The sequence below is a fragment of the Dipodomys ordii genome, unplaced genomic scaffold (assembly GCF_000151885.1).
Source record: "Dipodomys ordii isolate 6190 unplaced genomic scaffold, Dord_2.0 Scaffold234, whole genome shotgun sequence".
NCBI lineage: Eukaryota > Metazoa > Chordata > Mammalia > Rodentia > Heteromyidae > Dipodomys > Dipodomys ordii.
In genome coordinates, this window is record NW_012267450.1 from 1780705 (window position 1) to 1796896 (window position 16192).

The following is a 16192-nucleotide window of genomic DNA, read 5'->3' on the forward strand; positions in this document are numbered from 1 at the left end:
CCCCCCCCCCGAAAAAAGAAAGAAATTGCAGTGTAGGAGGCACCTTGAAAGTCAATGTGGCAGAGCACTGATGGTTCATGCCTATAATCCTACACTATGCAGGAGGCTGAGATCTAAGAATCACAGTTCAAAGCTAGCCCAGGCAGGAAAGTCCATAAGACTCTCATCTCCAGTTAATCACCTAAAAACTGGAAGTGGAGCTGTAGCTCAAAGTGGTAGAATGCTAGCTTTGAGTAAAATGGCTCAGGGACAGAGCCTAGGCTCTGAATTCAAGACACACAAATGGGAAAAAAGTCAATGTGGCTGAAGTATGAGAATACCAACACAAGATAAATAAGAGGGGCATTCAAAACCCCAGATTTGGAAGCCCTGGAGAGTCATCTCACAGAATCTGAGCACATTAGTAGAAAGGCACTGTAGGTTTTCCCGCTTGTTCTGGGCCTCCACTGAAATGTTCTACACTAGGGATTCTGCTGGTCAGTTTTGTTGCTAAGGCTGACTATACTATTGGGCAGAGAATGGATTAAGGCAGAGACAAAAATGCATGTGGGAAGAACAGTGCTTTATTCAGCCTGGGTCTGCCCTAGCATCAGCCCATAGACTGGGTGGCTTAACCAACATAAATCTGTAATTCACTGAAAGTTATTGTAGTAAAGTGAGTCTGGAAATAATGAAAAGGTGTCCTGCCTCAACTGAAGGAAGGGCTGGGACAATAAGAAAAATTCAAGTGTGGTCCAGGAGATAGCCATGTGGGATGGAGACATGCACAAATGAGCAAGTTTTTCTCTTTCTGTGTTGGTCAAAGAAATACTGAACTTGGTCTGCTTTCTTAGCACCTGGAGGCCAACATAGTTACACCTACATCTTCCCCAAGTCAGTGACCTGCACAGGAAATGAAAAGGATGACACCATTCTTGTTAGACTCCTGGTCCTCTCTGTGGCACCATTATCCTGAATCCATCTCCAACATATTCCCATTATCTGCCTCCAAACAGAAAATTATTCAGTGTACTATCTCCACCCCTTCTCTCTAGTTCTTCCACTCTGCTTTTGAACAGAATGTGTTTTTATCCAGCTCTATAACCATTGTCACCTGTTCAAGGGCCAGTGGCCAAGAAAATTGCCCTAATTATCTGATGTTAAGGGTAACATTGATCCAGATGCACTGTACTAATAAACCCATATGCTAAATTGAAACTCTCTTGGATAACTACTTATAAGTAGTAATAGGGGCTGGAAAGGTGGTTTAGTGGTTAAGCGCTTGCCTTGCATGCATGAGGCTCTATGTTCAATTCCTCAACACCAGATAAGCAGAAAAAGGCAGAAGGGAGGCTGTGGTTCAAGTGGTAGAACCCTAGCCTTGAGCTAAAGAGCTGAGGGACAGCACCCAGGCCAGATTTCAGGCCCCAGAACGGGGACACACACACACACACACACACACACACACACACACACACTAAGCTGTACTTTAGTAGAAAATGAAGAACACAACTGTCAAGGAAATGCAGTTATTACTTTCCTAAAAAGAACCATTTTATAAGAGTATAGTTCAACAAAACTTTATTATTCTTAACGAAGTAAGGTTAAAAGAGGGAGAAAAAGCAAGGAAGCAAGAAATGAAGAAAAGGAAGGAAGGAAAGAAGGAAGGAAGGAAAGAAGGAAGGAAGGAAGGAAAGAAGGAAGGGAGGAAGGAAAGAAGGAAGGGAGGGAAGAAAGGGAAGGAAGGAAAGTTATATGGAAAAAAAGTCTGCACTCTTTGAATATAAATTGGACAGAGCCCATATTGAAACTTTTGCTCCATCTGAATGTTGCTCCTAAGACTTCTCTAGCTTCTCCAATTTAATGATACTAGTTTATTCAAGGGGTATTCACAATTCAGCTAAGGTTTAGGATTCAACTAAGGTTCACTCCTGCTATGATACATAAAACCTCCCAAATCTCTCAAGGTATTTTCCTCAGGACACATGAAGTCTTCTCCTAGTCCTCAGGGAAGATGAATGTCTGCAACCAGTCATAAAATCTTTTTTTTTTATTGTTGTTTCAGTCCTAAGGCTTAAACTCAGGGTCTGGGTGCTGTCCCTGAGCTTTTTAGCTTAAGACTGGTGCTCTACTACTTGAGCCACAGTTCCATTTCCAGGATTTTTGGTGGTTAATTGGAAATAAAAGTCAAACAGGCTTTCCTGCCTAGGCTGACCTGGAACTGTAATTCTGAGATCTCAGCCTGCTGAGTAGTTAGGATTACAAGCATGAGCCACTGATGTTCAGCTAACCAGTCATAAAATCCTGAAGGACACTTAAAAACTCACTCATTTTAAGTTTTAGGCTTTTTTAACGCAATTCAGCAATTTATAACTTAAGTGAATCAGACAAAATGATCTCACTACAATGCCTTAATAAATAATGCTGGGCACCAGTGACTCAGGTCTGTAATCCTGGCTACTCAGGAGGCTGAGATGTGAGGATTGCAATTGGAAGTTATCCCAGGCAAGAAAGTCCATGAGACTCTTATTGCCAATAAACTACTCAGAAAGAGCTGGAAATAGCACTGTGGCTCAAGTGGTAGAGCAATAGCCTTGAGCAAAAGAAGCTCATGGACAACACCCAGGCCTTGAATTCAAGCCCCAGGGCCAGCAAAAAAATTAAAAAGAGCTGGGAATGGGTGGCTCAAGCCTGTAATCCTAGCTACTCAGGAGGCTGAGATCTGAGGATCACAGTTCAAAGCCAGCTCAGGCAGGAAAGTCCATGAGACTCTTATCTCCAATAAACCACTAAAAAACCAGAAGTGACTCTGTGGCTCAAGCAATACAGAGCTCACCTTGAGCTGAAGAGCACAGGGACAGCGCCCAAGTCCAGAGTTCAAGCCCCATGACCGAAAAAAAAAAAAAAGAAAAAGAAAAAAGCATCTTTTTAGAAGGTTGAAAACCTATTCTTTGAACAATAGATCAATATTTCAACTTTTTCCTCAAATTATCCAAAAATAAAAATGACTCCCATTTTGGCAGTTATTGGTTTCCCTGAAACAGGAAGTCTCTTTCAAAAATATTTCTTTCACAGTAATTCAATAGTTTTCAGTATAAACCATCTCTTTTATCCACATTGTCAAAGTTTAGAAAGAATGCACCTATTTGTCATTTCAGAGAAAGTTCTCTTGCATAAATTGTATCTTGGGCTCAGGCCCAAACAGGCCTCTGAAACAGCTGCATTTCGCAGGTAGCTCTCAGAACACACTCCTACCCAGCTCTGCTTTAATAATCTGGCAGAAAGCACGCCTAACAACTACCGCATTGTCCAATTAGAGTGTGAGATCTTCTCTGTCCCTCTCCTATTAGAAAAGCTTCCTCACCTAGTTCTTGAGTTAATGTAATATTGGTGTCTCTTTTTCATGTCGTTGTTTTCTTGAAATTCCTGAGCATTTAGAATCCCATGCTCCCTTTTGAAATTGATAATTTAGATTAAAACTATGTTGGCCACAATCCTATTTTTATTATTCAAAAGAGAATTCTATTTCACTTGCTTGTGAATGGAAGTCTTTACTAGGAACAGGTTGTTTTTGAGAGGAGTCAAGTGAGCCTAGGCAGAGTACACAGAGGCCCCATGAGCAGAGGATTCTCCATTCTTCTTCCAGACCAAATGTTTGTCTGTGAGTCTCTGCACAGGGCCTGCTTTGAATGACCTCATACTCTTGCCTTCACTCAGGAGTGGGGAATCTTTCTTCTGCTAAGAACTATTTGGATATCATTACATCACTGACAAGCTATGCAAAATTATCAGTATGTACAGAAAGGGCACAAACCCAGCAAGAAGCAAACGTGGCCACCTCATCCTAGACCAAGTGATTGTGAGGGCCTATATGACCCAGCGACTAGAGTTTCCCAAGCCTGACTGGGGAAGTGATGAGCTGGAGTCTGCTGTTATTCTATCTTTAACTCCTTTCCATTTCCCTACAAGTCTTCAAGGAAGAAAGATTCCCACATGAGATAGCTTTTCTCCAACTTGTATGTGTGCTGTGTTCCCGAAGCTCTTATGCCTCCAGGTTTGCAGCACTTCCAGATTTCTGCTCCAATGACTAGCTTTTCAGAATTATCTGATATAGTTTGAAGACTTCTGAGACAAAAGAGAAAATATGTAAATTCTGTATCTTCATACCTAGAAATTTCAAGTACCTGCTTAGTCTTTTCTAACTTTTTATTTATAAATGTGTTTGTTTGTGTGGTACTTTGCACAATAACTGACTCACCCCTGAGGACTTTATATCTCTCCCTTTTCTTCTTGTCCCTTGAGAACAAGTCATCTTAATTCATCTCTGTGAATCCATCACCCTCCTTCCTTTGGTCTTGGCTACCACAGTATGTAGGGGCTAATGAAATCTAACCTGAGACTCAGTGTATCTCTGTTAAATAAACAAAAAAATTGCTTAGATTTACTCATGGGGGGTGGAGGGGTGGGGGGCGGGCGGTGTCCTGGGCTTGAACTCAGAGCCTAGGCATTGTCCCTTAGCATTTGCACTCAAGTTAGTACTTTAAACCACTTGGAGCCACAGCTCCACCACTAATTTTCTGGTGGTTAATTGGAGATGAGAGTCTCATGAACACTATAGCCCTGGGTGGATTTGAACCATGATCCTCCTATCTCAGCCTCCTGAGTAGCTATGATTACAGGCATGAGCCACCAGCACCTGACATAAAGCAAGGAGAGCTTGAATCCATCAGCATGTTCCCTATCTACTACCACATGTACCATGTCTCAGTGGCTCTAAGCAGCTCCTGCCACAAGCTGGCAGACACACAAAAGCTGTCACTCCACTCTGAACAGAATCAGTCTCCTGGGAATCATGGGAGGTTCAACTTGGAAGAACACTGTGTAGCCAACAGATGATAAACCAGACACCAGTACCACAGCCATCTCCATGGCTGTTGTACCAAACAGGTGAGCTACTGTGCCCTCTCTCCAAGAGCCAACCCTGAGCAAAGCTCCCACACAGACCACACTCATCTAGTCCCACTGTTTGGTCTCTGCCTGCATAAAGCCCTCAGGATGACATGCGCTCCTTGTCTGACCAGTGAATTCAGTCAGAAGTCTTTCTCAGTGGTCGTATTGGTGAACATTTGCCTAGCTTACACAAAAATATCCCTGCCTACCTTGCCAGTTCTTCAAGACCTGCCACATCCTGCATAATCTATGCCTAGCTTTCTGTTGACTCACTGGGAAATTTGCCTTTCTCCTGAGGGAAAGAGAAGGCCTGAAAGAAATTTTGGTCTATGAGGAGCAAACTGGTTCTATTCCCTGTATTCCACAAACCTAAAAAGTGAATTCCTACAATCAACAGGAAAGTATTTGGATTTAAAATATTGGATCAAAATTACTTAAGGGCTTCAGTAAATTTTCATAACTTACACATGCCATAGCTAATCCTTAAACCTTCTGTTTCCAAATCTGCATTTTCAGCTTCAAAAGAGCTGGTTTTGCAGGACTAGCACATTAGTGGCCAGGCTTCTATCTAAGCAGTAGTTCCCCAGTCACACTTGTCCTTGCTGTTATCCACAGGAAGATCACCTTACAGCACACAAGTCTTTGTTCTTCCTTTTATATTATTTTGTGTGTGTGTGTGTGTGTGTTTACTTGGGCTTAAAATCAGGGCCTGTACTCACTCAGTTTTTTCACTCAAGCCTGATACTCTACTACTTGAACCATACCTCCACTGACAGCTTTTGGCTGATTAATTGGAGGTAAGGAATCTCATGGACTTTCTTCTCAGGCTGGCTTCCAACTTCAATCTTCAGATCTCAGCCTCTTCAATAGGCACGAGATATCATTTCCTGGTTGAAAAATTTTATTTGTTACAGGTTGCATATTTATGTGAATCTACCAGCAGTGTACCATGTAAGAATCATCATTTTCAAGGATTTAGCTTTCTTTTAAAGCACTTGCTCTCTTTCTCAGCTCTATCATCAATCAGATTTACCAGACTTTAAAACATAGGCATTCCTCAGCACCACATAAGCAGAAAAAACAGAAGTGGCACTGTGGCTCAAGTGGTAAAGGGGTAGCCTTGAGCTGAAGAGCTGAGGGACAGCACCCAGGCCCAGAGTTCAGCCCCCAAGACCAGATTAAAAAAAAAGGCATTTCTAAACACCACACCTCTCATTATCATGATTTTGAGCCAAGACAGTGACATTTTATTATTTCCCTTCCTGGGGAATATTACTGGGACAAACTTGATGATGTGAACACCAGAAAAGCTCTACAAATTAAAAAAAAAAAGTAAGTCACATATCACTTATAACGATTGTATTCCATACAATGGATTGGATTGTAACAAATGCTACTTGTTTAATAATGAGAAATTGGATCTAATTGTTAGCTCACATCAACTTGCTTGATTTTTTGTGCCTTAGGTCTGTGATTACAATAAAGATGAATTTTGTGTCCTTTCATTCTTTCTTTCCAGCCTCTCTTCATCTTTCCTTCCTCTTTTGTTCCATTCTTCTACCCTTCCTTTCCTTCTTTCCTCCTTCCTTCTTTGCTTTCTTTCTGTTTCTTTCCATTCCCTCCCCCATTCCTTTTTCTCCTTTTTCTCGTTTCCTCTCTTTCCCTTCCCTTCCTTCGATTCTTCCTTCCTTTGTTCCTTCCTTCCTTGTTTCATCTTTCTGTCTGAACTGGAATTTCAACTGAAGAGCCTTGTGCCTACATTGCTTCTTCTTCATCCTCTTTCAACCTAAAATTCTTTATATTGATTTTGTTATGCTGTATGTCATATTATTTCCTTTGTTATTTTACATTATCTGGATCTTTTCTCTCCTCCTCTTCTTTCTCACCCTACTTTCTACCTACTTTATTCCTGTCCATCCTCCTTTTGTTCTCCTTTGCCTAGTTTTATTCTCAAGCATTATTTTTTCCAATTATTTTCATTCCTATTCTTCATAACTAAAATGTTATTTCATGGAATATCTTACATCCTAGAATATCATCTTTCATCTACTCTCTTTGGAATTGTGGTATGATTACTTTTACTTGGGGGTTGCTTTTTTAAATTTCCATTGCTGCTTTGTCTATCAGCTATGGAACTGCAAGGCCGGTTCATTGCCTTGAGCATGTGAGTTGAGAGTTTTGATTTACCACCTCTGTCTGTGCTAGACACACTACCCTGCCATCTTGCCACAACCTAGTTCTTCCTCTAAAGCCATGGCAAATTCTACAACAGAAAGAAAAGAGGCTGGGAGACAATAAGACACAGTGGGGAGTCAAGTCAAGCAGGAACATGTTTATTAACACAGAGCAAGCAGATTTTATAGCAAAAAGGAGAGGCGAGGAAAAGGAACCAATCATTGTCAAAGTCACACCCTGTCATGCACCTAAGGTTCCAGGGGCCTGCTATGCACTGAACTTAAAGCAAATCGGGCTCCTCTCACTCAACTCCCTCTCAGCACCATATTTGCTGCCGATGTGCTCCACAGATTCTGGCTTTTTTGTTTTAATGGCAGACCCACCTCCCAGTTAGTTATCCTTTTTCCTCCATCTTAAAGGTCATTTTAACAGGATTACATTGGTAAGAATAGCATTGGCCACGCAAGGGGTTCGAGGCAAGTCTGGGATGGGAGAGAGAGAGAGAGAGAAAGGCAGAGAGATCACTGGCAAGCAATTGGTTTAGTGAGAGAATCACCCCTCCCTTCGTGCAAGCACAGAGTCACAGTGGTTTCAGGAGGCTGGCAAGGCTGGATTGGATGGACAGAAAAAGGACAAGACACCAGCCTCACGCTCGTGCTTTCCCACACTGGAGACCTCCCATTCCATGTGCCGTCGAAGGGAGTCCTGTCCTCCCTCGTTTTCCTTGCTGGGTTGGGGCCCTGGTGGGATCTAGAGACCTGCTGTGCAGGTCTTGATGAGAGGTTGGGCTGAAGGGTCCAATTAGATGTTAGGGCGGGGGTTCGGTTGGGCTTTAGTTTTGGCTGTGAATTGGGGTCAGCATTGGCCTTAGGCTTGGGTTAGGTGAGGTTTAGGGAAGAGGTAGGGGACAGGGGTCAGGTGTGATTTCATTATGGAAGATGGGGTTAGGGTGAGACTTGGGATAGGTTTGAGCTTAGGTGTAGACCTACTCCATGGGGTTGAGGGTTTGGGTGAGGGTTACTGGTGGGGTGAGGAATGGGCCTGTCCTGAGGACAGTTGTGGACCAGGTTTCTGGGTTAGGTGGTTCTGCACCAGCACTAGAGAGGTGACTTCCATGATGCTCTGCAAAGCCCAGGCTTCTGCTCAGTGCATGGCCGGTGAGGGCAAAGCGAGGTGAGGGAGGGAGGCAAGCGCAGTGAGATGCAAAGCATTGGGAAGCAGCCAAATGCACAGCCGTGCACGGAGAGATGGAAGCGGTCCCTCAGTAGCCTGGGGGCCGGAGAAGACAGGTGGGGAGCCCTGCAAGTGCACTTGCCTTGAGCGCTTGAATGTGCAAGGGTGACACAGGCAAGGTGCAGGGTAGGATGGCAGGGCAGTGAGTCGCTGGGCAATCGGCCCGGTCTCCTTGTGAGCATTAGTGCGTGTGTGGGGAAGGTTGGGTGGAAGGAAGGGGGGAGAGAGCACTTGGCGGCGAGAGCAGCAGGTTTGGCTTGCTGGCAGAGGCTGCGGTCCTTGCGTTGGTGCGAGCGTGCTCCGATGCAGTTGTGCAAGCAAGCAGGCACAGAGGGTGTGTGTGAGGCGAGAGCCGCAGGCAGAGGCAGAGGCAGAGGCAGAGGCTGGTGAGAGTGTGGAGAGCTGAGGCTACAGAGGCAGCCAGCAGCATTTGGGGCTGCGCGCAGCGGCAGCAGGCGTCTATGGCCATGCCACCTTGAACGTGCCCGATCTCGGAAGCTAAGCAGGATCGGGCTTGGTTAGTATTTGGATGGGAGACCGCCTGGGAATACCGGGTGCAGTAGGCTTTTGCCACCACCCAGCTTCTTCACAACCCCAGCCCACACCGCACCGCTCAGCCTGCCTTCTCCACACTTTCTCCACACATGCTCACACACCTTCCTGGCATGCTGACTCCCTCACAGTCACAATCACCTGCTCCACACACACTCCACCCCTAGCTCCACCGGTGCTCACAGCCCTGCCTAGGGAGCCCCTGCCGACCCCACACACTCTGACCACACCGCAGGCCCGTGCCACACCCTGCACTTCCGCACGGTGGCGCACTCACACCCACCCCACACACCCCCACTGCTCTCCCATAGCTCACTGGTTTCTCACTTCTGTCTGCAATCACAACTAGCCTGTGGCCAGCAGCTCCCCACCCGGACCCGGACCCGCCCATCACTCAGCCACTCCACCCGCCCCTCTACTGCGTGGCACGACTTCCTGTGGGTACCTGAGGGGCTTCTTTGGGGCTTTGCCCAACCTTCTGTATGTGTGATGCCTACTCCTTGAATAGATAAATTGCAGTCACTGAAATGAGGCTTTGCTCAACTGTTCTTTCATCGAAGACAGCCCACCTTAGCCTGCTTCTGCACAACCCCAGCCTGCACGGGTCACCCTCCGTTCTCCACACATGCTCACACACCTTCTGGCATGCTGAGTCCCTCAGAGTGACAATCACCTGCTCCACACACACTCAACCTTTATCTCCATTATGGTCAAAGACCTGTCAAGTGAGTCCTTTGTGTTCACTGATGGTAGGTGGGGAACCTTGCAAATCCACTTTTGTTTAGTGAAAATATTTTTAACCCTCAGGCAACACGTGTTTTAAGATGGAGGAGGATTTGTCAGAAAATCACAGAGCCCTGGGCACTTCTGCTCAAGGCTAGTTTGTTGAGTTCCCAACTTAAATCATGTATATATATATGTATCTATACACACAGACACACATATATTTTTTTTGGTTGGATAAGCAGAAGCCATGGGTAGGCTTCCTGTTTCTGGGTGACACAGTGCTAGCTTGACCTGTGTATCTATGTCAGATCTGGATAGTGCAGCCATTATCCACCAACCGGCTTTTTTTTTTTTTCCAGGTAAGGGGTAGGTTCATACAGTAGACCTCTTCAGACTAGGCAAGGTTGGCACTCTATGTGGCTGGGAAAGGCCTGGGAATGAGAGAGAGCTGGGAAAGAGAGGAAAGAGTGAGGAAAGAGCTAGAAAAGAGCAGAGAGAGCACAGAGAGGGGGCATCTGGGCCTGGGCTAGGCCTCATCTAGGGTACCAGTGGAGAAAGGTGTGGCCACATCAAATTCATATGTGACCTCTTCCAGGTGTGCCAGTTGCCTAGGTAAGGCAGGTACTGGGTGGAGACTTTGCTGTGAGGAGGGTGAAGTCTGCTAGCCATCCAGGAGAGGACCTTACATTCCAGCCTTTTAATAATCATGAAATAGGGCGTGGATTCCCTCTGGCTACTTCCTGCTGACAAGGGGTGTCGACAATAGGGGTAAAAGGCTGGAATTTGGTCCCCTCCCAGAGAAAGCAGTGAGCAGCAGCTGTCCGTTGGTGGCGTGAGTCCTTAGATGAAGTCTGGAGAAGTCTCATGAGCACTGAGGGGCTGGAAAAAAAATACTAGAGAGCAAATAAATGGCAAAAGGACTTGGGGCTGAAAATGTTGGTAGAAATGTCCTTTGCTACTTCTGACATCTGGTGACTAGGTAGAGGAGAAGTCAGGTAACAAAGGCAAGAATATAAATTCTTGTCCAGTTAATAGGTAGACAGGTATGGACACTAGATGGGCAGGCTTCTTACTTCTACTAATCTCCCGGCTCTGGTTAATTTTGAAAGGGCAGGCACAAAGTGGCTGATGTGACATCATCGCCTCTTACTCCTCTCCATGTTCCCTTGTTCCCCAGACTGGCTGACTCTAGGTGCTCATTGCTGGGATGGCTTGTCCCTCCCAGTTGGTATTCAAGGAGGTTTGAACTCAAGGCCTAGGCAATGTCCCTGAGCACTTCTGCTCAAGGTTAGCACTGAACCACTTTGAGTTATATAGTACCACTTGCAGTTCAGTCTTGAGCCATGCTTCCAGCCTGGCTCTTTGCAGGTTAGTTGGGAGATGGAGTCTTAGGGATTTTTCGGCCTGGGCTGGCTTTGAACTGCAATCTTTGCCACAAAAGCCCTTTATTATTTCCAATTAAAGCAACAAGGAGATCAAATAGAATAAGTAGAGCTTACCTAGTCCTTATCAAGAATTGCCAACAAGTATTCTGAAATGACAAAACTCATTAGATGTAATGAGAATTATAGCACAGATATGCCCAGTATTTTAGAACCATGTAGGCAAAACTCAAAATCTAAAATTTTGACAACAATGTTTAGACATCTTTGCTAACAAAGCACATCACATGGTTGGGCCTCAGTTGCCAGGGCCTGTGAAAAGAGCAACTTGTTAGCAAGGCACCTTAGAATAGCTAGATGGAGTAGTAAGCTTGGTGGAAGGTTAAGGGTCAGATGGGACCAAACCCTTAACCCACCATGTGGCCAAGATGGAGAATTCAAGATGGCGAACTTCTGAAAAATGCAAAGAAACCCTGAACAAATAGATCAAGCCTACATTGGCTAGCCTTTGAGAGGGAACCTAGAAGGGGGTCTCCAGGACCCAGCCTGCATAGCACCCTTCAGGGCACAAGCCAAAATGTAGAAAAGAGAAAGGGAGAGATAGGGAAAGTTGGACATGAATGGCAGATAGGGCAAAGAGAGCCCGAAAGTAAACAGACTTCTGATCATTTACCATTGCAGTGGCAAAAACTGTGTACATCTGAGAATGGCATAAAAATGAGGCACTCTGGCTTTCCAGGGAGCACAGGAGGCATTTCAAAGGGTTTTCACGGCTCTGGCGTGACTCGCAGCACCCCATTAAATGAGTAGGAGAGTCAGTCTGGTGAATGAAGGAGAGCACTGACCAGGCAGAAGCGGCATACCAACTTCCCCCAGAGCCCTCTAGAGAGAAATGGCCAAGCCCCCAAAACCAAGCATCCTCTGCTTCAGAGGTGACTGGCCTTTCAGCTAAAGGCCGTAGGAGCTTTCTGGCGTGGCGCCACACCTGAACAGAGACTGAGCAACAGAGAGCCGTAGAGAATAGTTTCACTCACCAGAGTAGAGAAGTGGTGTGGACGTGGATGTGAAGGCAGCAATGGTATCGATGTGCTGTGTCCACAGCAGACAGATGGGTTCGCAAAAGGCCGTCAGAACTGTGGTTATTCCTCAGAGCAAAAAGGGAAAAACAAACAGAAAAAGAAAAAAAAGGGAAAAAAACCCAGAGAGGAATCCCACCTATCCTGACTTTAATCCCTTTATGCGAGTCACGGCACCATTTATGTTAGGTTTTTAAAAAGAGGTAGCCGAGTAAGAACAGCAGCACGCACGTGGTATTCAGGTAAGGGGTAGGTTTATTCAGTAGACTTGCTGGGACCAGGCAAGGTTGGCACTCCACATGGCTGGGAAAGGCCTGGGAATGAGAGAGAGCTAGGAAAGAGAGGAAAGAGAGAGGAAAGAGCTAGAAAAGAGCAGAGAGAGCAGAGAGAGTGCAGAGAGAGGGCATCTGGGCCTGGGCTAGGCCTTATCTAGGGTCCAACCGGCTTCTTCTGGGCAGCTAAAAGGCACATGTCCTTGTTTTGCTCATGGACTTGTGACCAAACTTTGCCCCCATTTGAATAGTAAGTCATTAAAAACAAAATCTAAAGAAACAAATAAGAACCAAGAAAAAAACAACTGTTAGGGTTGTGGCTCATGTACTCAAACACCTGGCTAGGAAGAATTAGATGTGAGCTTCTAAAAAAAATTTCTGGGACACCTCATGGTTTGGTTGCTGGCTTGAATGTATTGTTGTTGATGCTTTTTAAATTCTTTGTTTAGTTGGATGGATGGGTAGATGGGTCCACTGAGCTATCCACACAGTCTGTGGTGCGTTCTGTTAGCTTAAGTTTGCCCAATGTTGGCAAGGCCCATAATTTTACTCCCAGACTGGGAAAATAGACAAACACTGGCTGCTTCATTATTCTTTTAATTCCAACTACTGTACCACACACCTTTTCATGTCTCTAGAACTGTGAAAAAGATGATAGATCAGGGAAAAGGAGGCCAGGGAAACCAGCATTGCCTGCATGTCCGACACCAATGGTGCTAGACTCAGGAATTGTTAGATTCAGAGCACAGACCACCCTTTTTTTTGTTTGAAGGCCTCTTCATGTTAGAGTGAGGCTTTTGCTTAGGTTAGGCTTATGGGTGGCCTCAGCAGTATAGACAAGGGTTTTGAGTGGTCTTAGGAAGTAAGGCTAGGGTTCTGCTTAGAGATAGGATCACAAGTTGTGCTAGGCTGGGCATTAGCAATGGAATGAGGCTTGATCAGAGGTTTGACTGAAGGCTCCAATCAGGTGTGAGGGTTGAGGTTCAGTTAGGGTTTACATTTTGGCTGTGGTTAGGGTCAGAATTGGGTTAGGTTTAGCATTAGGTAGAGTTAGGGGATAGAGTTAAGATGTCATGTCAGTATGATTGTTTGGGCTAAGGTGAGATTTGGGATCCACTAGAGTAATGACATTCACATGGGTTAAGGTATTAATAGTAAATGTTTCACAACCTTCATTAAAATCCTAGTCAATGTAAGATAATATTCAAAAATGACACATGGTGCCAATTTTATTTGCAGCTATTATCATAGTATTCTAACTCAAGCTCACAAGTTACACTTTGACCCCTGCTCTGGATATATGTTGAACTACTGCAGAATTCACCTGTGTTAAAATGCTGTTGACAGGCCTAGATGGAGCGCACTCATTGGTTTTGTTTTGTTTTGTTTTGTTTTTTTGGCATGGGGCCTGAACTCTGGGCCTGGGTGCTGTTCCTCAGCTGTTCAGCTTAAGGTTACTGGTCTACCTCTTGAGCCTCAGCACCACTTCTGGTTTTTTCTGCTTATGTGGTGCTGAGGAATTGGACCCAGGGCCTCAGGCATGCAAGGGAAGCACTCTACCACTCAGCCATCTTCCCAGCCTCACATACTTGTTCTTGAGAGTCATGTTGAAAGCCGCCTTCACCATGAGTATGTCCTTAGCAAGGTGCTATGTAGTAAGGGGAGATTCCTTAGTGTAAAACAGGTAATTCTGAAGAGGTAGTGTCCATTTACCATCATCAGGAACTTCTAGGGCAAAGCAAAAGGCTCCTACTGGAATTTGAGGAGGAACGTGCACCATTTCATAATCTAATATAGACAGTTCCATCAGGTGGTTCACCAAAGGATGCTGCTCAACATCAACTTCTCTAATTCTGATGCTCTATGAAGAAGGTACAGGGTTAAAAGGTGGCTCAGAATAAAGTTCAAAACTCTTATAATCCTCATTTCCATCTGTCTGATTTGGTGCTGATTTCTCTCCTGTGCAAACTCTGATGTCTGCTAAGATCTGACTTGTAAGTGAAAGACTTTCCACATTTGCAACATTCATAAGGTTTCTCTCCTGTGTGAATGCTCTGATGCACACTCAGATTAAACTTCTGCTTGAAAGACCTTCCACAATTGTTACAATCATAAGGTTTCTCTCCTGTCTGTATTCTCAGATGAACATTGGGGTTTGACTTGTAGTGGACTTTCCACATTTGTTACATTTCTATTATTTCTTTTCTCTCTGTTCTCTGATGCTTGAGACTTGATATGTCTGAAAGGCTTTCCACATGTGTTTGATTAATATGGCGTGTCCCTTACGTGTTCTCTGATGCCTCTTGAAGGATGAATTGTGCTATTCATATGGCTTTTCTCCTGAGTGTGTTCTCTGATGGGTACTGAGGTGTGACTTGGTAATGAAAGACCCCAGACTCCTGGGATACTTTCGTCTGCGGGAAGGCGCCCCAGAAACCAAGACTCCAAACCAGCAGATGCAACAAGCAAGAGGAATTTATTCAGTGTTTGCACAATCGGTCTCTCTGCCTCGGCATGGGAGAGAGCCCTGAGCAGCAGTTACAGGCATTTTTAAAGGCAAAACCCACAGGATTAGGATAAGAAACCAGGTGCCCCGGGATTGGTCCATCTACAAGTCACTGTGTACTCCAGCAATCATTATGCTACGCGGGAAACTTTGTAACATTCTTCTTAAAATGGTTGGCTCAGGGCAAATCTAGGGGGAGCAGTCACCCTAGAGGGCAGTTCACATAGTTGCAGGCTTGTGATTGGTTGACGTCTGACCTAGTTTGCTGGACTTGCCAGATGGTCCTTATCTTGGGTCCCATTTGAGGAATTTTCAAACAAGAACTTAGAAAAACATACTCTTTTGTTCTTTATCTTTAACCACAGACCTTGTCCAGGGGCCAGCATCTGGACTCTGAAACTTTTTACTTATTTCCAGGGAGGGGAAGGGTAAGTGCTAGCACAAGCAAGTTTACAGAAGCAAAATCAGCAGTTAGCAATTGTAAAATGTAACTCTAATTTTTAATCTTTCAGTAAGACTTTCCACATGTGTTACATTCATATGGTTTCTTTATGTGTGCTCTGATGAATGCAGAGACGAGACCTCTGGCTGAAAGACTTTCCACATAAATTACATTCATATGGTTTCTCTCCTGTATGGGTTTTCTGATGCATACTCAAGTATGACTTCATGACAAAAGACTTTCCACATCTGTTACATTTATATGGTTTCTCTCCTGTGTGTGTTTTCTGGTGTATACTGAGGGATGACTTGTAGACAAAATACTTTCCACATTTGTTACACTCATAAGGCTTCTCTCCTGTATGAATTGGCTGGTGATAATTGAGGATTGCCTTCGTGGTGAAAGACTTTCCACAGATGTTACATTCATATGGTTTTTCTCCTGTGTGTGTTTTCTGATGTGTATTGAGGTGTGACTTTATGAGAAAAGACTTTCCACATGTGTCACATTCATATGGTTTCTCTCCTGTGTGTATTTTCTGATGGTCAATGAGGTTAGACTTGTAGAGGAAAGACTTTCTTTTCTCCTGTGTGTGTTTTCTGATGTGTATTGAGGTGTGACTTTATGAGAAAAGACTTTCCACATGTGTCACATTCATATGGTTTCTCTCCTGTGTGTATTTTCTGATGGTCAATGAGGTTAGACTTGTAGAGGAAAGACTTTCCACATGTGTTGCAGTTATAAGATTTCTCTGCTGTGTGTCTATTCTGATGCCTACAGAGATGTGACATCCGTCTAAAAGATTTTCCACATGATTTACATTCATATGGTTTCTCCCCGGTGTGTGTTCTCTGATGCCTAGTGAGGTTGGACTTGATGACAAAAGACTTTCCACATGT

The 16192-nt window shown here is 44.6% G+C and overlaps 1 protein-coding gene across 1 annotated transcript in view; it reads right to left on the reverse strand.

Annotated features, from left to right (window-relative positions):
- Nucleotides 1–15319: 15319 nt before the first annotated feature.
- The window catches only part of LOC106000684 (zinc finger protein 883-like), a 26339-nt gene continuing 25466 nt past the window's right edge, over nucleotides 15320–16192 (reverse strand). Inside the window, 3 exon segments of the mRNA XM_013035974.1 lie at nucleotides 15320–15402; nucleotides 15404–15734; nucleotides 15880–16192. The exon segment at nucleotides 15880–16192 is cut by the window's right edge and continues 1 nt beyond it. Coding sequence (XP_012891428.1) covers nucleotides 15360–15402; nucleotides 15404–15734; nucleotides 15880–16192 — 687 coding nt within the window. The 3' untranslated portion in view covers nucleotides 15320–15359.